This window comes from Pangasianodon hypophthalmus, chromosome 1 (assembly GCF_027358585.1).
Source record: "Pangasianodon hypophthalmus isolate fPanHyp1 chromosome 1, fPanHyp1.pri, whole genome shotgun sequence".
Classification (NCBI taxonomy): Eukaryota; Metazoa; Chordata; class Actinopteri; order Siluriformes; family Pangasiidae; genus Pangasianodon; species Pangasianodon hypophthalmus.
In genome coordinates, this window is record NC_069710.1 from 13,088,186 (window position 1) to 13,112,701 (window position 24,516).

Here is a 24,516-nt window from a genome sequence, read left to right on the forward strand (position 1 = left end):
CTATCCTTTCCTCATGTATGGTTTAGAAGACAGGGCTGTCCCTGAATCTCAGAATGGAAAATTTCATTTCGCAGAATAAAACCGGTTTTAGGCCACACAATTTCAGCAGTCTTTGAAGACTCTGAAGATTCTATAACAGACTGTGTGATGATGTATGTCCTCCATGTCAGACTATACAATGAAGATCCTCCAACAATAGACCTGAGGTTAAAGAAAATTAGTACATTCTGCTTTTTCTACTTTATGTCACCAATTAGCTGGATGCAGAAAACAGCCCTGTATAAACACAAACATTCTTCAAAGTGAGTGTGAGGTAATAAGGATATGTTTTCCCTGTCCATTAGCAAGTTTTGTTTACATTTCACCATCGCCATTACCGTATTTGTAGCTGTCTAATGAGTTTTCATAACCCTATGGCTTTTAGACAAGTGTCATAGCAGATCTAACACTGAGTTTTTAATCAAAATGTTCTACTAGAACTTTGTCGTTGGTTGTCTTTGGTACATTATGCATTCTAAGACTGCCGATCATGAAGTCATAACCAAAGAATTCTTTTACAAAGCATGATTTTCGTCTCTGACATCGAAAATGAAAATCATTCACAAAATGATTTTATCCCAATACTAAGTAAATGCCTTGGCGACTCAGAATTCTATATAATGCAAATTAGTGCTATTTACTAGTATTTGCACAGACTAAAATAAGCTGTCCAGCATAAGGATTTATCCACTTAGACGAATCTTTCCCCTATTTTTAAGACGTTGTGTGATGTTTAAGAAGTTAAATGAAAAATTATAAATTCATTGGTTAAATGAATATTTATGCTGGGAAATCATATCATCTATTAGCATGCTTTTAATTCACTTTGTAATAACCTATATATGTTTATTTTGTTCAATCAATGTTCTCTCCTGTAATAAAAATGTGCTTACAGTTTGAAGGATAAGCTGACCAAACATTGATCTGCTATACTTTAAGTTTAATCATAATTGTATCCATAAAAAATTCATTCCTTGTGATAAAGCAATGTCTCCTATTAAGATGCTGTTTCCTCTGATGTGATTCATACAAAAAAAAAACTTTGAAGGGATGGTACTATTCAAATACTATTAATTAAGAGAGTCATATTTATGCATTTAATATTGGCCTCAAATGGTTTTCCATAGTTATTTTGACTGTATTTTTAGCCGAATGATATCATGGAAAATGTGCAACATCAGAATTAAAAAAAAGGTTTAGTGTCAGAATCATACATAACTGAGACATGACTCTGTTTTACTTAAAAGCCGCTCTGTGTGTAATTCTCACATGATTTCTGAATAGCACTTACGTCTGTGGTCTGAATAGTGATGTGCACGATTTCGGTATTAAATCCTCACTTTGTGTGTGTAATTAAACTCTAAATACTTGTTTGGCCTGCTAGGTGAGACACAGTTTAACCAAACAATATAAACATGCATACCACTGAAATTTATCCTAAGTAAATTCCCAATTTCCCTTTGGCTCTGAACTGTAGGTATGTTTGTCTTTGGTTTTCTCCAGGACTAACTGAATGAGTTAAAGGAGTTAGAGTATGAATCACACAGGTGAGCACAGACAGACAGTGTGAAAATGGGGGTTGTGTGCAATAGGCATAGCATTAGGTACCAGTTGCTGCTGACATGAAACAAAAGTTTGAAAACCAGGGGCCACACCAAATCCCAGCTGGTCTATGAAGGGCGGCTCATCCTGGCTGTGGATCTGGACTTTGATGCCTGCTTCATATGATGTTTCATCTGTGGAGGAACAGCATGGCAGGATGTTAGAGAAGACAGACAAAGAAACTGTCATATTTAAAAAAGAAAAAGCTGACATTTTGTAGAGCTGTACACATCAAATATATATTGAATATATGTTTGTTCACATATTAGTTGAGTGATATCTGATCTGGTACTTTCATACCATACCTAGTGTGTGACATTAGATAGGAGGCTACAATCTAATATCCATCAACAGCTTGTCGATGACATTATGAGAAGGATAAATCTACAGTCTGGGCTAGAAAGAAATCAGCCCGAGCCTTGCTTCTTGCTTCTTTATACCATTTACTGATATTAAAAACATTTGTAACAACAAATATGATGTCTGATGTGGATGACAGCAAACGAAACCTGACACTGATGTCTGTTTATCTTTAAAGACACATGGCTTAGCCCTGCTAGGACACTGACACCAGCTGAATCTGATCTTTCCATTCCAAGTATGAAATTAAATTCTGAGAATGTCTAATGATGAGGTAAGGATAAAGGAAACAGCAAGACATATTGGACAAAGATAGCAATCAGTTTCTCTCACTGAAAATTGATGAATAAAGCATTTTTTGGTGATTATTCCATCAGGAAATGAAAAGCACCTGGCTAACTTTTAGATTTAGGATGGTAAGAGGAGTTAGGAGTCTCTGAGCTATCCATCAAAACTTGTCACGAATGAGTTTGCTTGCTTTTTTCCCCGTAAAGTTTCTACAGAACATAACTTTTTCTTTCCTGAGTGCATCATTAGACCAGTGAAAAGCAAATACTGAGAAATGCAATAAACGGTCCTTCATGAATGATTAATGCATGGTAATCATTATGCTCTCAAGCACATTAATCAAAAAGCAGTACAACAGACATTAGCAGGGTATTTGGTTGGGGTTATGCTGGCATCTTGCTCATCTAATTACTTAAGTTGTTACCTCAAAACCTTCTGTCTGATGCCAGTGAAATGGTATATTACTGTCTGGGTGAAAGCAGGGATTATTATTGGGGTTATTTTTAATACTTATTGGGGTTTTTATTGGGGTTATTTTTAATACTTAGCACAATCATTTTTAAGGATTTAAAATGCCACCCTTCCTTATTATTATAAGAGTGATTATAAGAGTGAAAATCTGTGCATTTAATTCATAACCAATTACCTTAACCTTAATGCACTTTATAGCACAGTGTTGCTGAATTCTCAATTCTGATTGGTCAGAAGGTGTTGATTAACAGCAGCTCTGACAGTAGTTCCAGCTGCAAATCACAGCCACCATTTCCATAGTAACAACCTGTAACACAGGTACTTGTATGGTGGACGCTCCACATAAATAAAAATGAGAGTTTTTGATATGGTGAAGTGTCCTTTAAGGACAAATTTATTTAACATTTATGGAAGGAGTCTCCAGTGTCAGCGCTTTGTAACAGTCACTAAGACAGGAAAAAAAGAGAGACCGGTGCAGGAATGACTATGTATAGCTGCTGTAACATAAGCAATAACTGAAACTAACCCGTTTCACACAACATTAAAAGAAACTAAAAACAGATAAAAAAAAGTATATCATTCTTTATTTAATAAACAATAGTATTCATTGGCAAACTGCTGTTGTATAAGAGGAACAAAACACTTTGAAAATAATTAACTTCAGCGTGCTAACAATAACTCTGCGTTGGGCCGCATCACATCACCCCGTCGTTGATTAAATACATATAACAGCACACCCCTCTAAGTGTTTTATTCCTTACTTAGCAGTTGTTATATACGATGAAGCTCACTAGAAGGATGCCGTATAATTAGCATTTCATAATACAAACATATTGCTCCTAAATCTAAAGTTAGTGACTGTTATTGACTGTTACAATATGCTAACAGTGGAGACTCCTTCCATAACTGTTAAACAAATATCTTCTTCCAGAAAACTTCACAACATCAACACTTATACAGGTTTCCAAATCCTTTCATGTGGCGTCTCCACTATGCAAGTCCCTGTGTAAGCTGTTACTGTAGAAACAATGATGTATTAGAAGAAGTGCATTGATATAAACCTGCAAATCAGATCAGAGAATTCAACAGTGCTGTGGTACAAAGGGCGTTTATTATACACAAAGTGGAACTAAATGTAAAATGACCGCTGTCTGTCATTTTGTTGTTTAGGGGATTGATATTTACCTGTGTCACCCCACACTGGCAGGTATTCATCTTGCTGAATATCCAGCATTATCTCCAGCCCATTTCCTGTGCCACCTTTCAACGTCGTCAGCAAGGGGTTGCCATCCAGGCCCGAGTTGAAGGTGTAACACTTGCCATATCTTGTATAAATCTGGGGAACAACAGAGGGTAGAGACATAATTAATAATAATTTAAAAAAAAAAAACAAAAACAAAAAAACATGTGCACCATGATGAGGAGGTGAAATTTATATATTTTTAATTGTCATATCCAGGTCAATGGGCTAGATTAAATATAATGAAGGCTGTCAAGACATATTATGTATTTCAAAACAATTTTATTACTATGAAATCAAATAAGAACTAAATCAATAGGACACCCATTGCTTAGTGCATAACTCTGGCTAAATCCTTCATTCAGTTCAAAGTGGTTAAAAATGATCCATATATTATTAAATTGAAAAAAATAACTCAATCCAGCAGGCTGAGACAGCTGAGGTGAGCATCATGCCGTCCTGATCAAACCGAGTCGTTAATGAACAGCGCTCTGCCATTACCTTTAACATGACCCACCCAAGATTTAACAACCATTTCTGAGCAGCTTTTTAATGGCTTGGTGTGCACACAGTGAGATTTTTTACCTCTGCTTTGTTCCTGTGCATCGCAATGAAAAGCGCCACTGATAAAAGATAAGGTGAGGATTTGGCAGGTTGTCATTTGTTAGGAAATAATGGCTTGTTGGGAAAAAAAAAACCCTGATAACAAACCCCCAAATTTTCAATAAATAGACAGCAGTCTTGTTCTAGTCGAAATACAACTGTTTCAATGCTGGAAGGGATTTGAACACTATTACAGAATGCAAATAAAATAATAAAAATGGTGTCCTAGAGGTATGGTTGAGATTTTGATCTCATTTGTGCTAGAAGAATGGAGAGATATTTAATTATTCATGTCTTTTCCACCCAAGTAAATTTGTCCGGGTGCTGTTTCAGTGCAGGCTGGCACTGTCACAAAAAGCAATAACTCATTTTTGGAAAAAAAAAAAGTCCAATAAAACTTTATAATTTACAACATCTTGAATAATGGAACAGTGTGATAACTGGACCACACAAATCTGATACCCAGCTATTAAAAAGACAATAAATGGCCTATACTGTACCCTGCACCTGGAGTGTAGGTATTTCAGTTATTTGGTTAGTGGAAATTTTTTAGAATATTGAAAATAACTTGCACTCTTAAAAATAAAGTTATCAGAAAATTTCACTATGCCAAAACACAATTCTTTAACCATGATCTTGCCACAAACTTCCCTCCATTTTTATGGTGTGATTTAATTTTTGTAGTTCTCTGTGGCACCAGCAAGAAGAGTTAAATAGTTTCCTGGCACCATTAGTAGTTTATAAGAACAATATAATTTCATTCAATGTTTAAAAAAAACACTGCACGGTTGAATTCTCAATTCTGATTGGTCAGAAGGTGTCGAATCATTTCCTATAATATTTACAAGGTAAATCAAAGGTTTACATTAATGCACTTAACAAATTACTTTGTTATTTAACAAAGAGAAAGGTGTAATCGTTGAAGAGTTCTGGATGGAGTCTCCAGTGTCAGAGGTGAACCTTTCTGACATCTTTTCCTGATGCTTTGTGCTTTCTCGCCAACACGACAAGCTGTGTTATAGCTGCTGTAACGTAAGTGTTAACAGGAACTAACCTGCTTTTTGAACATTCAGTGTAACGACAAACGGATAAAAATTATGATGCGTACATACAACATACAAATTGCTGTGGTATAAGAGGGACATGCTGTTACTGGAAAATAAATCAACTTCATGGGGCCTGCGTCATCCCACCACCCTGTCGTTGATTGTTTTCCTATAACTGTACAACACAAGGTGTATTATTCCTTATGTAGCTGATTTCAAATACATAAGAAGCATTATGCAAAGGAGGAGTTAGTGCTTGGACCTTTTCTAGCAACACTATTAGTATTTTCAGATTATTACTGTATGAAATGAAATGACACTCATGAAATAATATACATACTGTAGTAAAGTTTTTATGGGTGCAGCTTTCTCCCCTGAACTTGCACTCCAAAAGCATGTCCTCTAACTGGTGGCTCAGTCTGTCAATTATCTCAGTGGTGTTGAGGTGGAAGCGGGGAGGCGGGACATAGTCGGAGAAGTCCAGCAGACGCATGAGTTTCTCTCTGTGCCGGCTGTGCTTCAGCATTGCCACGCTCTGCCTGTTCACCGAATGGTTCGCGTGCATAATGTCCATCCAGTAGCCGCTGTGGTAAAGGTCTGCCTTGGTGAGGCTAGACACACGAAAGAGGTTCTGGTTGCACAGCGTGACGGCCGGAAACGTCATACTCTTCGCCCACACCATGTAGATCTTCGTGACGGCGGGGAAGGAGAGAAGGTAGAACAAGCGGTTACAGGACCATACAAACAGAAGCACCAAGCAGATGCAGATCGCCAGAAGCCAGAAGAAGCGTTGAGGTTTGGATTTGTCCGGAGCAAAAACGTACCTCAGCCCATGGACCTTGGTTCTGAACACGAATGCCAAAGTGATCTTCGTGATGCTGGATTTTCTTTGAAAATACGCCTTCTGAGGTTTCGACCCGTTATTTATGGGTTCTTGAGTCATTGTGAGCCTCACCATAGTTTGACAGGTTCATAAGTTCCAGAAGGATTCAGGCTTTGGGACTGATTTCAACATCAAATTCAAGCCATCAAACAACCAACCAGCGTAAGCAAACTCGACAAGTGTCGATGCACTAAAAGATGGCAAGACCTCATTAAGCTTTAATTAAGACGTTCCCTCTAAAAATAGAAAGGAAAAACAGTACGTACTTCACCAAGCGTAAAAATTCCTATAACCCTCCTAAAACAGATGTGTAACAATCCATTAGATTTCGATTTCTAGCAGCCCCTGAGGTTCCAGATGCCATCTGTGCTTCAGATATCTACATTTCTTCCTTTAAATCTGACATTCCTCACTTCGCTTCGCTCTCCACCTGCTTGCTCTCGGAGAAGAGCCAGTGTGTGGCTGCAGATTCCCGTTGCTTTCCTTTTGTGAGATGGAGCCCAACCCCTCACTCCCTCCCAGATTTTTCTATCGATGGACTTGCAGCAGGGGTACCGATCCTCATTTTTCAGCTTCTTTTTTGAGACACCAAGTTCATAAATTGCCCTAATATGGCATGTATCTATATCAATAATGAAAGGAATTACACCTAGTATAAAGACTTACAGGAAAATCCTACCTTGAAACACATTAAATATGATTATATTGAAATATTTGTGGTATGTTTCGTGTTTCTGGTGCTAATTTGTTGCTTGGTGCTGTATTTTCATTATTCGCATGAGAAGTTGGGGATGTGTGCCATGCTGATGTCACACTGGGACATTATTATTGCTAGCACAGTTCAGGTTTTGCAGTTAGCTCCAAAAAACAAAACAGCAAGAGCTTCTTTTCTCAATCCTCATTTTCCAGCGATGTTTAAAGCCACATTAATGAGAAATCCAGCTTAGAAGTAGAGGAGACATTAGTGCAAATGCTAGACTCAAAGTTCCAGAATCCCACACAACTATACGACACGGTTGCAGCGCAGATTGGCTAGTTAGAGATCTAGAAGACGACGAGCATGATTAGCATGAAAGTTAAAACTTTGGAAACAGAGATATTTGAACAGAATGTACAGATGTGTAGGTGAGAGAGCTGAACAGACTAAAAGACTAAAGCACCGCTGAATCGCTCTCTTTAGGTAGAAATGAACTGTGTGCATTCTCTTTCATTATGTTTAGTTATTATACATTTTTAAGAAATAATTTTATTATTAATTTTTATTTTAAGTCATTCAGTGTGGACAATCTTCAATGAATGCAGTATGTATCAACATTATATCACTATTAATAAAAAAATTGCTGAAGTATCGGTAAGAATCTCGATACTTCGAAGTAGAAGCTTCTATATATATATATATATATATATATATATATATATATATATATATATATATATATATATATATATATATATATATATATATATATATACATACATACTTAAAAATACCAGGAAATTATTGATGTTTATTCTATTGACAATGTTAAAACTGTGTTCAAATTCAAAATTGTTTTTGTGAAAAGATTCACATCATCGTGTCTAATTTTTTTTTTTTATGTTTACTTGTATCATCTTGCAATATCCATATAATAATAAAATTGTTTTATTACATAATTCTGAAACCAACCTCCCAATAAACAAGAACTGTAAAATGGTTGTTAATTCCAGAAATCACAGTCGGAAGAGTGCTGCCTCGATGCTGGTGATTTGTTACGCTCCAACTGATTCCTATTAAAGCTGAATATAACAGTATGATGTCCCATGCGAAAGAGACAAATTAAAATGTGAGAAATAATGCCAGGACCTGGTCTGTGTCGAAGCCGTAATACCGCATGGCTGGAATTACATTCTTAATTCAGTCAGCTCTGTTACCACAGGGTAAATGCGATAGACATTTTGGCTTCATGAAAAATTGATCTGCACCAGCTTAGCGCTGAAAAACTATTTCTGTCGTCAGTCCCGGTCAGAAATTTTATGTAACTGGTTTCCATGTAAATGATTGTTCTATCAAGCCACATATACACACTTCTTCCAGAAAAGCACCATGTGTGGGGGTGAAAAATGGTAAATTCTAGTTTCCCATTAACCCCCTTCCTTTGCCACCCCAGACCCACACACACATGCACAAACACTGCGCAGAATGGAGTATTCAACAACCCTGTGGTATAAAACAGCATAGCAAAAAGTAAAACTTAGTCAGTTGTTCCTCTCCATTCCATAATGCCAAGCAAGCAAAAGCGAGTGCCGTTGGCATTGCTGCAGGCAGGAAGGATTTGTGCCAGTGTCTGGTTAAAAAGATGACAAATTCCAAATCTGGTGGTTCTCAGCTAACCCTCTGGGACCCATGAGATGCTCTGGATTGAAATATAAAGCAACGACAGTGTCCAGTCTGCCAGCAGCCAACTTCACCAGCCTGTTACTGGGCATGGAACATTCCAGAAGTGAATCTTCAGCTCACTGGGTCTACAGTAATGTTCAAATCCACTCATGTGCCACTTATCTACAATCGTTCCCCAATGTGTATATATATATATATTTCTGTTTTTTTTTCATTTATAACTAGAAATAAACAAAGTTTAAAGAAATTATTGAAACGAAGAAAAGGAAATGTTCAAAATCCTAAATATTCAAGATTCTGCACGATTTGTTGGTCACTTCTTAAATTTAAGCACATTTGTGACATTGTGACATACAGTATATAATGTCTTTGTACAAAAGATCAGATATGTCTTCAGATTTATCCCTTCTACTGAAAAACAGGGTTCAGATGACACTCCCATGGTTTTGATCTAACATGAATCATCAGGTTTTACACAAACTTGTAGAGTCCATGCCAGCTCTGGTATAAACGGTCATTAACCCTTTTCTCGCAGTACACAGGCATTCCGTTCCGCTGGCAGAATGGAAATCAACTTAGACATTTTCAATCAGTAGAAACAAATGAATTATTTTATCCCTGCAAGTCTGTTATAAGATTAGTCAGGACACTGTTGGGTTTCTGTGTGTAGAGTATCGTGACTCTGTGTTTAGTTGCCCCTGAGCAGGGTGATGGGATAAGGCAGGGGTGTGAGCCCCATGCTGGGCAACCAGTTCACATCTCTCCACAATAACACTGTTACAGAGATAAAACGCACAGCACAACTAAAGCTTTTTTGATACTAAAACACTGTATACAACTGCCACAATAAAATTATAGCATTTAAATCTAGTAGGCTAGGTAAAAAAAACAGGTGGAAATTCCATTTTTTGGAATTTTTTACTATATGATATATAATAGTGTGTGTTGCACTGGAATGAGTGTATCTGTTATAGCAGCTTTGCTGGAGCTCTAAACACCCGAATATTCCTGGATTAATACAGTACAGAGGTAAAAAAACGGACCTGGATGAAGGGCTAGAGTGCGATTGACACACACTGTGCATGGAAAAAGATGAACTCTATTAACTCACTGTTGAAAAATTGTACAGAAAATGCACAATGTTTAAACGCAACCATACATGCTAGAGAATCTATGGTGGCTCTTTTCCATTGATGGATGGAGTAGTGAGGAACTGACACACTGTGACTAGAAAGTAACATTTGGTATGTTTACCTATCAGAATGGCTAATTGTAGGTATGTGTGTAAAGGTTTTGAGTCATTGAATGTCTAATTGACTGCATTTGCATTATAAGCTTAGATGTTTGGAAATAACCTGAAGTTTTATGAGCTATAACAGTAAATCCCAAAGTGTTTTATTGTTTCATTCCTCTTATACGACTGTGATTTACCAATGATTACAATTGTAATTTATTAAAGAACACCACATCACACTTTTTATCCATTTATAGTTACATTTAATGTTGTGGAACATCCATGAATCAGATTACTTCCTGTTATCACTTATGTTATAGCAGCTATAAACAGTATTTCCCTCATGAGCCTCTGTTTTTTTCCCCTCTCTTTCGTCATTGAGAGGCAGGACACAAGTGCTTAAACTTGTGTTCCTGTGTCCTTAAATGGATTTTTTAAGGCAAGATGCGGTCATAATCTGCATTTGTCAGATTATGCATTGGTCAAATCTCGTAGTCAACATCAAGTAGTCAACGTCACAAAAGAATAATCCATAATCACAAACAAGAATTAAAAACATGGAAGTAAATAGAAACAAAAACAGGGAATCCAAGGAAAATCAAGGCTCAGTAATGCACATAAAACAAGGACAAGACAAAGAAAGAGAGACCCAAAAGGGTATAAATAGGCAAACTAACGATGAACTAGTGCAAAAGAGCTGGACACAATCAGGAAACAGGCAAATGATGGACCATTGGGCGGAGACAGGACTAAAACAGAAAACAACACAAACATGAGCAAGTGGTGCTTGTCGCCATGGGAACCTCATTGCAAAGGGGAAATTTGTGACAAAGCTCCGTTACAAAACACTGACACTGGAGACTCCTTCCATAAATGTTAAATAAATATCTCCTCACAGAGAACTTCACTATATCAACAATGAAATGTTTTTAACAATTTATGTGAAGCTCCCGTAGTACAAGTCCATGTGCAAGTTGAACGAGTGCATTAATATAAACCTGTGATTCGTAGCTAGAACTACTGTCAGAGCTGCTGTTATAGAAAAACACCATCTGACCAATCAGAATCAGGAATTCATCAGCGCTTCACATCAGCATTATGACTCATTCAGTTTCTGAATCAAAGACTGTTTAAATTAGCTCTGTAAACTGTGTAGATTTAACGTATTGGCTATCTGCCAGTGAAGAAAAGAAGCTCCAAGTGAAGAAAAAAACGCTTTGAGGTGAAATGAGGTAGAACAATTCTATCAGACTGTCATCGTTCAACATTATGAACAACGTCAGCTTTTTTTCATTGATATTATCGCAGGAACAAATAACAAAGACACAAATCCAAAGTCGTGACTGAATTACAAAAATTCTACTGACACAAAAAGATTTTTTTTTTGGCTATCGCAAAACAAAAGCTTGACAACATAAGACTTTATTTATTATTCACAACTGAAGAGCGGTTTTATCAGTAAACAAACGGTTTCATCAGGAAAAACTATGCTGATAAAACAATAGATGTTTTTTTTCAGTGAAGTCTCTCTGTAAATGCATTTACTGCCGCTAAGAGTAATTTCAAAACTCTCAAGTCATAAAGCCAAAAGGTCCCCAGCCTTATATCCAATTAACTACTGCCTGGATCAATCATGAAGCCGCTTATAAATTATGCTATTACTGCAATTTGGCCAAAGGCACAGAGCGGAGTGCTTGACCATTAGCCTTATCCACACAGCTAATTAACCAACTGCTTGAATACAGAGTCTGTCTCACTGTTCAATGCTGACTACCAGTCTGTCTGTAACTGATTATTATCTCTTTTTAAAAAACAAACAAACAAAAACCAATGCACACAACTGACATCTTTTGCACAATTGTGCCAAAACCTCTTTTAATATTTCACTTTAGAGATGGAGCATTGCTTAATGTTTACTGATTTATTATGATTCCTTAATGCAGTTTAAATGAACGATGGATTGTAGTAGTGTGCCCAAACTGCATTAAGCAAAGAATAAAATACAAGTTTTTATTAATTCATTCATTAATGTATTGAGATACAGTTTTTTATAGCAATTAATGAACACCACATTGTACTTTTTATAATGCATATACTTTAGCTTAACATTGGGAACACCCATAAAAAAACATTATCACTTGCATTATAGCAGCTATAAACAGTTGTTCCCTCATCTACCTCTCTTTTACTCTCTCTTTTCCTAAAACCAAACGAAAAAGCACAATATCCTCAGTCCTTACAAAAAACCTTACAAAAAACTCCACCATATCAACAATTGCACTCTTTTTTCAGTCCCTGTGTACATCGTTACTATAAGAAATGATAATGTATTTGAACAAGCACATTAATATAAACCCATGATTTGAACTACTGTTAGAGCTGATGTTGCAGAAAATTAATCAACACCTTCTGACCAATTAGATTCAAGAATTCAAAGGCGCTGTTGTATAACTGCTGTTCTCAAATTCTCGTTTCTGACTGGTCAGAACAAACAGATTAAAAACGTGTAATCATTGTTCATTGCGATGAAGGAGGCGCTCTGTGAACACACACTGCAGAACACACACGATGACGGACTGTTTATTGTTGCCGGAGATTTCAACCACGCAAATCTAAAGTCAGTGCTCCCTAAATTCCATCAGCATGTGGACTTTGCAACGAGAGGGGAGAACGTGCTGGATCTTGTTTACAAACATCCCCGGCCTGTACCGGTCTGAGCCCCACCCCCACCTCTACTCTGACCACATCTCGGTCATGCTAATCCCAGCATACAGACTGCTTGTCAGACGCTCCAAACTGGTTCCGAAGCAGGTGAAAACCTGGCCAGCAGGAGCCATCTCTGCCCTTCAGGACTGTTGTGAGCACACTGACTGACACATGTTCAGGGAGGAACTTGGAGGAATACACGGCATCAGTGACCAGCTACATCAGCAAATGAATTGATGATGTCACTGTCTCCAAGACCATCACCACACACTCCAAACAGAAGCCGTGGATGACTGCAGAGATGCATGCGCTGCCGAGGAGCCGAGACTCCGCCTTCAGAGCAGGTGACAGGGTGGCCCTAAGAACAGCGAGGCCAAACTGTCCCGGGCCCTCAGAAAGACAAAGCATGCATATGCCCAGAGAATCCACAGCCACTTCAAGTACAGAGGCAATGCGCGGCACATGGGGGCAGGGCATCCAGGCCATCACCAGCTACAGGACATCATCTGCTTGTGACAGTGATGCCTCCCTTCCGATGCACTGAACAACTTTTATGCTTAGTTTGAGGCACAGAATGATGCGACAGCGAAGAAGACCACCCCTCCTCCCAACAACCAGGTGCTGTGTCTATCCACAGCTGATGTGAGGAAAACTCTACACAGAGTTAACACACAGAAGGCTGCTGGACCAGACAACATTCCTGGCAGAGTGCTCAGAGGATGTGCAGACCAGCTGGTGGATGTTCTCATCTTCAACATCTCCCTGAGCAGTGCCATTGTTCCAACGTGCTTCAAGGCCACCAACATCGTCCCCATGCTGAAGAAGTCTTCAGTGTCCTGCCGCAATGACTACCGTCCAGTTGCACTCACACCCATCGTCATGCAGTGCTTCGAGAGGCTCATCAAGAGCATGCTGCCCCCTTCACTGGACCCCCTGCAACTCGTGTATCATCCCAACCGCTCAGCAGATGACGCCATCACCAACACTCTCCATCTGGCCCTCACCCACCTGGACAAAACGGACACATACATTCGAATGCTGTTCATAGACTTTAGTTCAGCTTTCAACACAATCATTCTGCAGCACCTGATTGGAAAGCTGAACCTACTGAGCCTGAACACCTCCCTCTGCAACTGGATCCTGGACTTCCTAACTGGGAGACTTCAGTCAGTCCGGATCGGGAGCAGCATCTGCAACAACACCACACTGAGCACTGGGGCCCCCCAGGGCTGTGTGCTCAGCCCACTGCTGTTCACTCTGCTGACTCAAAAATGTGTAGCAATGCACAGCTCAAACCACATCATCAAGTTCGCCGATGACATGGCTATGGTGGGTCTCATCAGCAAGAACGGCGAGTCAGCATACAGAGAGGAGGTGCAGAAGCTAATGGACTGGTGCAGAACTTTTAACATGTAGCAGCTTTTAACATGTTTATTCCTTACTATATTAACAATGATCTCCATAATGCAGTGTAAAACTATTATGTCATTATCATCATTTTTAGGATATGATTTACATTTCCATCAAAATATAAATTTTTAAAGCTTTTGCTGTTGAGACAAATCAACCACGTGCTAATGTGCTAAAACGCATTAGCAAACCTGTATAATATTACTTTAAGGTAGGAAGGTGTACTGAAAGCTACATTGACCTCCTAGCTCGAACACAAAACTAAACAAGGAAACATCATTTTGGGGAGGTGGAAAATTGTGTGAACACATACAGTAGTCATAGTTGATTTCACTGCTCACAGTGCTGTTCTCAATCTGTTTCACAGAGGATGCTCTTCTAATAATACTATGAATCCTGAATTTAAACATGGCAAGGCTTTTTGTTTTCACATAATTTCACCACAAATGAGTATCTGAGCTAGAGAATAAATAAATACTAAATATGTAATTACTCTTTCCATCTGCCTCTAATTACACAATATAAGCAAGTGGCAAAAGCATCTGTACATACATACTATATATGCATAAATATTCAACCCCCTTGAAATTTTCCATATTTTGTGGTGTTGCAAAAATCAAAGATGTGATTGCACACACTCATGGTGATGTGATTCACCACTGTTGGTGTGAAAAGAATACAGCACAACTGCTACTCGTCCCAGAGGAGGCCATCCACCAAAAGTCAGTGTAAAGAGGGCATTAGTCATTGGAGAAACAACCAAGAGGTTACTCACAACACAATGCTACCACCACCATGCTTCACTGTGGGGAAGGTTTATCACAAGTTGGGCTATTTTGCATAGATCTGTGACATATAATCATGATTAAGTCCATTTCAGTTCCTGATTGTAACTCTACAAAGTGTGGTAAAAGTTCGAGTGGGATGTGTGTGAATACCTCCCCTTGAACAGGCACTTTATATTGTGTCTGTGAGCCATTGTTATAGGAAACAAATATTTAAATAAAGCACTTTAATAAAGGCACTATTGCATTTTGCTGGATTTGAAAGGTATTAGGAGTCTACACATCTTCATAGGGTTTCACACTTGAGCAAATTGTTCAGGACTTTTTCTTCGTCTTGGTAACAGTGCCCTCTGGTGGTCAACTTCATGTAAAGGCAACATGAGCATTCTCAATTTTTTTTTTTTTGGCTAATAACTGAAAAAAAACAAAAACACTGTAGGCCTTCTGGCATGATGCAACCACTTTCAGGACATTGGTGTCCAGATGTCTACTGGCTGTTTTTGTTTTTGACTTTAGATTAATGAGAGATCTTTAAGACAGATGTTTAATTTGAGCTATGCCTTCAGCTGAAACGACTGCTAGTTTTGGGATGCCTGTGCCAATCCCCCATGACGCTGCCTCTGCAGAGAGAACATTCCATCTGTATCAGTGAATAACAGCTGCCGCTTCTCCCCTGCCGCAAAAGCCCTTGTTGTGCTCTCCCCGAGCGAGAGCACGGGAGCCGAGTGAACCCTATCAGAGGAAAACAGAATGTTTCTGTCACTCGGTGAGGTGGCACGTCGCCTGCAGACACACTCCGTCGGAGACAGGTTTTAGACCTCCCCCTTGCTGTCAGGGCCACTGCTTCAGACAATCTGGATCTTATGATTGTGTGTGAAAAAGAAATGAAGACATTTAAATTAGAGTTGTTAAGAGAGTACTTAATTAGTGCAGCACATCTTTAGAAGCAGGTGCCATAATGAAGTCTCAGATGAGATGTGCTTCGTTATGTCTCACAGGAAATTTGAAGACGCCCACAAAATAAGACAACTCAAAATAAGACATCACAACAAATGTGATACGTGACCAAATGTGAGAAATGGTTATTGATCAAATCACGCTTTCATCCAAAGAATCAAATGGCTCACAGCTGAGCCCAGATATTTACCGTCTCCTTTCCTATTGCCAATATTAAAGCTATTCGCTTTATTAAAGAACAGACCTTGCTCGAGGTTAAATCAGTTCCTATAAGGATTTAGGAATAAAAACCCCTGTGTTGTGCTGCTACAGGAAAATAATCAAGAAGACAAGGAGTCACTGTTACCAGTGCGAAGGTGATTATTACCAATAACATCGTGTTTAATCTTCTATACCTCAGCAATTTACCAACACTAACAATTGTTTATTCATTAAAAGAACATTTACATGTACTTTATCTGTTTATCATTACATTTAAATGCTCATAACTCAGCTTATCCTGTTACAGAGAAACAAGACAGTGTAAACAACTCTCAAATCTTAGTTACCTCTGACTGTTACAAACTGAGTTTGTAACAGTCAGAGGTAACTAAGATTTGAGATATTAAGGTTAATACTACTACACTCATTCTAATATGTTGTTACTATAGAAACACCAGGAATATTAACCTTAATATAAAATTCAATTTGGACCATTACTCTGAATGACAAATTTGCATAGATCCTCTGTAAACCCTTTTATGATATAACAGGAAGTGAAGTTGAAATTATGACATAATATTTATACAAACTTTTTTGTAAACCTAACAGCTTTTGATCATAAGAGAGACATGTCTTGTCTTTGACCTACACATAAAATATACTATACCATAAAACCCTAATACATACAATAAATGAATTCCTTTGTATGAAACATACAGAAAGACATCTGGCTTTTTTTTTTGCTGTGAAAGCTCAGTTTACACAGAAGATTTGGTGCAATGCTGGAGAAACACTTCCCCCCTATTGGCCAGGACCAGATATAGATCAGTATGAGAACGGCGCTGACAAAAGTAATGCTAGACACAAGGTCACTCTGATCAAAACTGTCAGTCATTTGTTATTCAAGCAAACTTTAGTAAAAATGGCAAGTTTATATTTAAACCCCCAAATCTGTAACACATACAATGGATATACACTCACCAGCCACTTTATTAGGAACATCATCGAAACTGGACAGTTGAAATAAAAAAAACAAAACAAAACATTGCTTGCTCTTTTTCTAATCTTCAACTGTCCAGTCCGGGTGAGCCTATGCCCACTGTATCCTTAGATTCCTGCTGTAGGGTGACAGGTGTGGAACCCGATGTGCTCTACTGCTATTGTAGTCCATCTGCCTCAAGGTTTGATGTGATGAGATGCTTTTCTGTTAACCACGGTTGCAAAGAGTCAAGATTCCATAGCGTATCCTTTCAGTTCGAACCAGTCTGGCCATTCTCCTCTCTCAGCAGTAAGGCGTGTCTGTCTGTAAAACTTGATGTTTTTGCACCATTCCTTGTAAAGTCTTGAGACAGTTGTGTCAAAATCTCAGCAGTTCTGAAATACAGAGATACCAGCCTGTGTGGCACCAACAACCAAATCTCATTTTCTGAGATCACATTTTTCCCCCATTCTGATGTTTGATATGAACATTGACTGAAGTGCTTGATCTATAACTGCATGATTTTATACATTGTGCTGCTGCCACATGATTGGGCGATTGCATTATAATTGCATTAATGAGCAGGTGATTATTTCTGGCTTTCCATAACAACAAAGATAAATCTTATCAGACATTTGTTTCTGTGTTGTCTTTGCATATCTTTTATGTATAGAATTCAGTTTTAAAAAAATTCAACCTTTTTCTCAACAGACCATAAGACATTTCTCTCCCTGTGGTTTAGTTATTTAATGTATTTTTTATTGTTTTGCAAAATTCAGACAAGCTTGGATGTTCTTTTGCGAGAAATCGCTTCTGCTTTCCCACCCCACCCCAAAGCCAAACAGTCCTGCAGAAATTCCTGCAGCTCCTTTCCATGTCCTGTCATCAACTTGGCAATACCACATTTTCTTGTCTTTTTACCTCGTTTTCCTCCAGTTTTGCCAATTCCCACCCACTAGCCAGCTATCCCCTATCACACTACAGTTACCAACCAGGGAGGATGAAGACAACACATGCCTACTCTGAGACACATTAAGCCACTGCATCTTTTCCAAACTTCTGCTCATGCTGTGTCACAAGGTAGCTGAATACTCAGAGGAAAGTGCTATCTGCCCTCTTCCACATACACGAGCTCACAGATGCCCATGTTTGGCTAGTGTCACTGTGATTGACAGGTGAGAGTATGAATGCCCCTTCCACCCAGATAACATGGCCAATTTTGCACCCTCATACTCCCAGCTAGGGGAGGGCAGTGGCATGATTGAGATTCAAACAGGAAGAACTGAATTTTTATCTGGGGATAATCAGAACTACTTTCATTGATAGTTTCTATATGCTAATGTGTGACTGGTTAACCTTGAACTTTTTGAAAACAAAAATAATAATTCAATCTAAATACAGATTGTGGCATTGTATCACCTAACCTACTTTGAACACAGCTACAGCCCCCACTATAGAAGTGTTTTTTTTTTTTTATTTCAATTACTTTTTTCTCTAAAAATTATCGACTTGTTTTTCTATAGAATCATGCTACTTTCAAGGACACATGGAAAACAAGATTTATCTTGATTTATGGCTTAATATTACAAAAACCGTCATTCAGCTGGAGTGTGTAGACTTTTTATCTTCACTGTATTTAGCATCATACTTTGACTCTTATGACTGATGAGCTTTGGTTAGTGAATTCATTTTGTTGTCAATTTAACAAAGCTCATTATAACCAGCCAAGTGGAGACAGATTAAGGATGGATGGATTGGAACAATCTGATTGATGTTTTGGCGCAAAATCAAATTAACAGCCTAACACAGGGTGTAATCATGAACTCTAGAGTGGCTTTTAGATGAGTGTGAAACACATTACCCTCATTTTAATTAAAACGGTGCAGGCTATTAAGAGCAATTATGGTTTCGTTTGGGGGCGGGCTGGGAGACATAGCAGACACCTCTCTCAAGTCCAATATCTTTAGGTGTGAAGTACGTTTATCAGATAAAGTCAAACACTGAACGTGGTTAATCCCCAAGTCTCACGTCAATAAATCTCAGGCTGATAAAGGTGCAGCTTTGCTCTCTGAAGTAATCCCTTAACTTAATCTCAGCCCAATCACAATACACCATGGCTGAGTTTCAATTTTAAGGTTGAGGCAGAGATCAGTGGGCGAAATCACATCACCAAATTAATGAAATAGTGACAAATAAAAACTATAGGACAATGTGTTGAGTACTCAGATGTCACAGTTGTCACTTGTAGAAAGTTAATTCACTATAGAAAGATCATTTCACTACTCAAATACTGCTGTGTCTAAGTCCACAGTGGAAATGCATCTGAAGAAATACTTATTTGAGAAAACAGAGATAAAAGGGACATAATGTATCACAGTAACAACGAGTGTACAGAGATGAGGGGAAAAATATTCACCTTTATCCAGTCAAACTGTTCTGACATTATCTTTTTTTCCATTTGAGAAATGACTTTACATTTTGTCATATACTGTATGGTAATATAGAATATTATTTTGAGTAGAACATTGAATTATTATTTAGTTATTGTGTAGTTTTCATCATGGGAAAAGACACTTAACACCTTATTTTTAATATACTATTAATACACTACTAATATTCTTTAAAATAACAGTGATACAACGACATGTAATATAACGATTAACAACTAAGTAAACTACAAACATTACATATCAAATATTTCAGGCAGGGTTTAGGCCTCATCACATTACTATAATAGCACTGGTTACAGTAGTAAATGGCCTAAAGGTGGCCTCAGCGCAGATTTACATACCATAGATCACAAAGTTCTACACAATACTTAATTTTGTTAGTCTATCTCTTTTCTAGATCGACTAGAACATTTTTTGGAGTTAAGGGAATGAATCTTTTACTATTTTACTGGCTCAGGTCTTTGCTGACTAACCACAATCAGCTTGTAAATGACATTGTAAAGTCCATTTTGGTGTTCCCCCAATGCTGTCTTCTAGGGCTACTTCTTTTTTCCCCCCGTATATGCTACTTATGGATATCTCTTTACAACAGATATAACAGTGACAAAACATGCAGCATATAATATCTAGATCAACAACCACTAATCAAACTGTAAACATTACAGTTTATGGTTATGATGGATGAAAGACCTGGGAAAACAGGATGGATTTAAGGTCAGCTTTAAGGATGGCTGAGCTCATACCTGCATAGGAATCATATACATGAGACATTTTAGTCAGTGTTTCATCCCTGTGTTAATATACAGCACTGGTTAAAGTAGTAAATGACCTACTACAGACTCCAGATCAGGGTTGTGTCTCCTTGTTTGTATTACTTGATCTCAGTGCATAATTTGATACGTTACATCACAATATTCTTCTAGAAATATTAGAAAAGTTTGTGGGAGTTAAGGGAACAACTCTTTCCTGGCTCCAGTCTTATCTGACTGACCACTATCAGTTTGGAAATGTTAGTGATGTCTTCGGTATGTTCCACAAGGTTCTGTTTGTACCCTTATCACAACGTACACCCTTTTAAACCGCTATAAGATAAGATTGTCCGTAATAGTCTGTTCTCTGTTAAGATGTACGTGATGCCGGTGCCTGAGCCTGAGACAACCATTCTACTGACCTTCCTGATTCCTCCTGATTCTCTACTTCTGCTTGGAGCTTCTGCTCTCGTGATTCACCTTCTGCTGCTGTGGATGGTCCCACATGGATACCCTAAAGATTTGTACTTCTCAAAAAAAGTTGATGTCCATGGCTCACCCTTGCTTCAGTGGATAATCTGTAAATTTGTAGACTGTACCTAAGAACAACTGCTGTAATCATAAAGACTCTTCTGTACTCTTTATTCACATCTATACACTGTAATAATTTATAAATCCACTAATCCAGTGTCACTCAGAAGAGGACAAGTTTCCTTTTGAGTCTGGTTCCTCTCTGAAGGTTTGTTCTTGCCACCATCATCCCAAGCTTGCTCATTAAAGAGCTAAATCTACATCCAGATTTCTATAAAGCTCTTTTGTGACAATATCTAGTGCTAAAAGTAACAGTAACCCAAGCTCAGGATTGAACCAGGGACCCTGGAGCTATGAGTCATGGTGCCCACATTTTATATATATACATATACACACACACACACACATACATATATACATATACAAATACATACACACACACAGGGAAAGACAATATGACAATAAGTAAAATCAACTACATCATAGGCTGAATAATGTGAATAAACAGTGTAGGCTGCACAGATAAGAATAATTCTAACAATACCCATAACCATTAAATAAATCATAACTCAATTAGCTCTTTATCCCAAACCAGCTCTACCGACTGTGAAACTCGGGACAAAAGGAAGCTGCCAGGCTTCTCTTTTTTGAATTGGTAAAAATTTTCATCAGTCTTCACAGTTTGTTCAGATCAAATTTGTTCAGATCAAATCCTGATGTCTACTGAAATTTTTGTAGGACCACCACGTTTATTATTCAGTAGAAGTGTACAAATCAAGAAAAGCTCCAATGTGCTGCCCTGTCCTGTGTTTTGGTTGCCTGGAAAAAAATGGTAGCTAACATAACATAATATACAGGGGAGATGTTAATTGTGAGATATTAATGATATAATATGATAATGATAATAACATAATATCTTGAAATAATGAGAATATTTCAAAATGTTATTTCGAGTTATGTGTTAAGTTGAAATAATGACTTGCATGACTTGCGTATCTTGAAATAAGTTTGGTTAAAATAATATAATGTAATATTAATAATAACTGAAATATTAAGTCAAAACAATGACATGACACTTAACGCTTCCCCCCTCCAACAAACTTGTTCTACAAGATTTCCGTATGTAATTATAGCACCATAATCAATTTTTTTGAAAGGCTGAATTGAAACTTGATTCAAAGCCTCATGCTGAAGTCTGATTGTGCCGAATGCAGCATGAAGCATCCTGTGGTAAAGCTTTCACCCTGTATTTCATTGGATGACTGTTATTGCTCATTTTATAATGTGTTCCATTGTGTGGCATCAATATTCTCTTTCGTATTATTGACTGTTGTTTACTGCAATGGTGAAAGACAATATCCACTCTCTGACTGTTACTCATTATTGAACGCTTTCTATAATGTGTACATGCTTTCATGCCAAGAATGCAATTACCATGGGGCGAGGTCTAGAGTGCTCAAAAGACAAATGCATTTCCTTCTAATTAAAAGACAACAAGCACAACATTAACGTAAAGAGATACTTAGATGGTGCTGTCAGAAACAAAACACAACATCTGGAAATGAAATAAAGCACTATGATGAGCATCACCTGCAGACATCTCCCTAAACAGAGGTTTCATTTAATGGTCCACTTCCTGAAAGTTAGTCGGGCCTCATGGCAACATTTTCACGTGGTACAGAAGGATTCATACATTTTTAATTTCTCCTTGCTTTTGGAGCAGAATCGGAGGCTCCGATTCCTGATACTCAGCTGTAACCCAATGCCTGGTCACAGCAAGGGCATGACAGATTTCACTACCCACATAAAAAGATGCACTTTCTATTTATGAAGGAATATTTAGCAAGTAGGATGTGATATACAATCTTAGAGCTAATCCAGGGTGGCCTGTGGTTTATAAAATGCATGTTGGGAAAATAAATTAAAGGTAAATGCCTGATAGGTATTTATTAACAGACCAATACACCAGTTTATCTGCAATGACAGCGATAACTTCATCCCAGTCAGGCTGCTAGAACTCAACCTTGATAAGACCATGTGTCAGCCATTATAAAGAACCGAACAGAAGTAGACTGTATGTTTTCTAGCCCAAAAATTGAAATGATGCACCAGCAGTGGTTGCATTTGGGCCATTTTTCTGCTATACAAAATTCATTTGAAAATATTGCAGCTAGATATAAACAAAAATAATACCCAAGTGCACAGGATTAAGTTGAGACCAATGGACCACTTTTTGCAGATGATTTTTTACAGTTATCATTACAGTGAGAGAGCAAACTATCCTTCAGGTTTCTCCTATATTTATACAAGGTTTTTATATGTTATATTTAAAATAGCTATTGTCTTACCTTCACAGTTGTGTACATATAGCAAAGTATACAGTCTGAAGCCATTCACTAGCTTGCTAAAAGGAGCTTTGAGAGTATTCTTACATACTGTATCTTCAGGAGCTTTTGCAGAAACCGACTGTAAAATATCACCAAATATGAGTGTAGTGAATGAACTGGAAATGCAAGAGCAGTACTAAGAAGAACGGAAGTGTTTGCGCAATGAGCTCATTATGAACTGGATGATGTAGCTGAGGTTCAGGAACTGTTAGAACCAGCATTCACCAACATGGTGATAGCTTTTGTCCCTAGGCATAGTGGTAAAACAAACAAACAAATGAAAAAATAATTTCCTCTTTAGGCCACATCCAAATTGGGATTAAATATGAATACAGGATATTTGGAGCACAGATACAGCCATTGTGTCACACCTCTACCAGACACAAACACACCAAAAAATGTTGATTATTCCAGAATGATAAATATTACATAGAATCCAAATACAAATATGAACACTTCCAGTTTCATTATATTATTCCCATTTTACAAGACCACAGGGAGTTGTGAATCTTCTTATATTCCATGTTTAAAAAAGGTTAATATTAATAATAATGACAACATCAAGATCTGAATGATTGCCTGAGATCAGTGACAAGAGCAAGAGCTAGACTTCTACCAAGAGTGACAAAATCCCCACTTTCATTACTCAAATCACTGGCGCATTTTATTGAATTGCAAACTTTCTACCACACACAGTGCTGGAGGTGAGAACATTCTGCTCAGGGAGGACATTCAATCACTTTTAGATGCAATATGAGACCTTTATGTTTGGAATTTATTGTTACTGTGGTAAAAACATATTGGGGTCAATACCGAGCTTTATATCTCTTTGACTCTTGGAAGTTTTTGTGTTTAAGGTACTTGGATTCGCCTGTGCACATCTCTGCCGGTCCTCTTTTCTCTCAGTGCGAGTCTTGACTGAGTCGTTCTCACTCACTCTGGATTAACGCTTGTAGACTTAGAGTATTCTGACTAAAGATCTTGAAATATTCTAATATTTGTACAGTTACAGTTTGTGCTCACAACTTCATGGCCATCATTGGTAAATATGATGAAAATTCCTCTTAAATATAGTCAAATTTATATAATATTTCAAAGATGATTACTAACCCTATTTTAGACCTTTGAAACAATGAAAATTTCAGGGCTTAATAATCTTATATTTAAATTATATATTTATCAGAATATCATAAGAAATATTAAATAAATTTGGCT

General features: G+C 37.7%; 2 protein-coding genes across 7 annotated transcripts in view; both read right to left on the reverse strand.

Annotated features, from left to right (window-relative positions):
- The window catches only part of asic1c (acid-sensing (proton-gated) ion channel 1c), an 83,063-nt gene that overhangs the window by 23,245 nt on the left and 35,302 nt on the right, over positions 1-24,516 (reverse strand). For all 6 annotated transcript variants that reach the window (XM_053232169.1, XM_053232171.1, XM_053232173.1 and 3 more), the window contains exons 2-3: positions 3,946-4,096; positions 1,648-1,775 (exon numbers count right to left, since the gene is read on the reverse strand). In XM_053232169.1, the coding sequence (XP_053088144.1) occupies positions 1,648-1,775; positions 3,946-4,096 (279 nt within the window). The remainder of the gene's footprint in view (positions 1-1,647; positions 1,776-3,945; positions 4,097-24,516) is intronic.
- Positions 5,614-7,752, reverse strand: LOC128317966 (acid-sensing ion channel 2-like). The gene has a single exon (XM_053232188.1). The coding sequence runs from the start codon at positions 6,605-6,607 to the stop codon at positions 5,819-5,821; it is 789 nt and encodes a 262-aa protein (XP_053088163.1). The 5' UTR covers positions 6,608-7,752; the 3' UTR covers positions 5,614-5,818.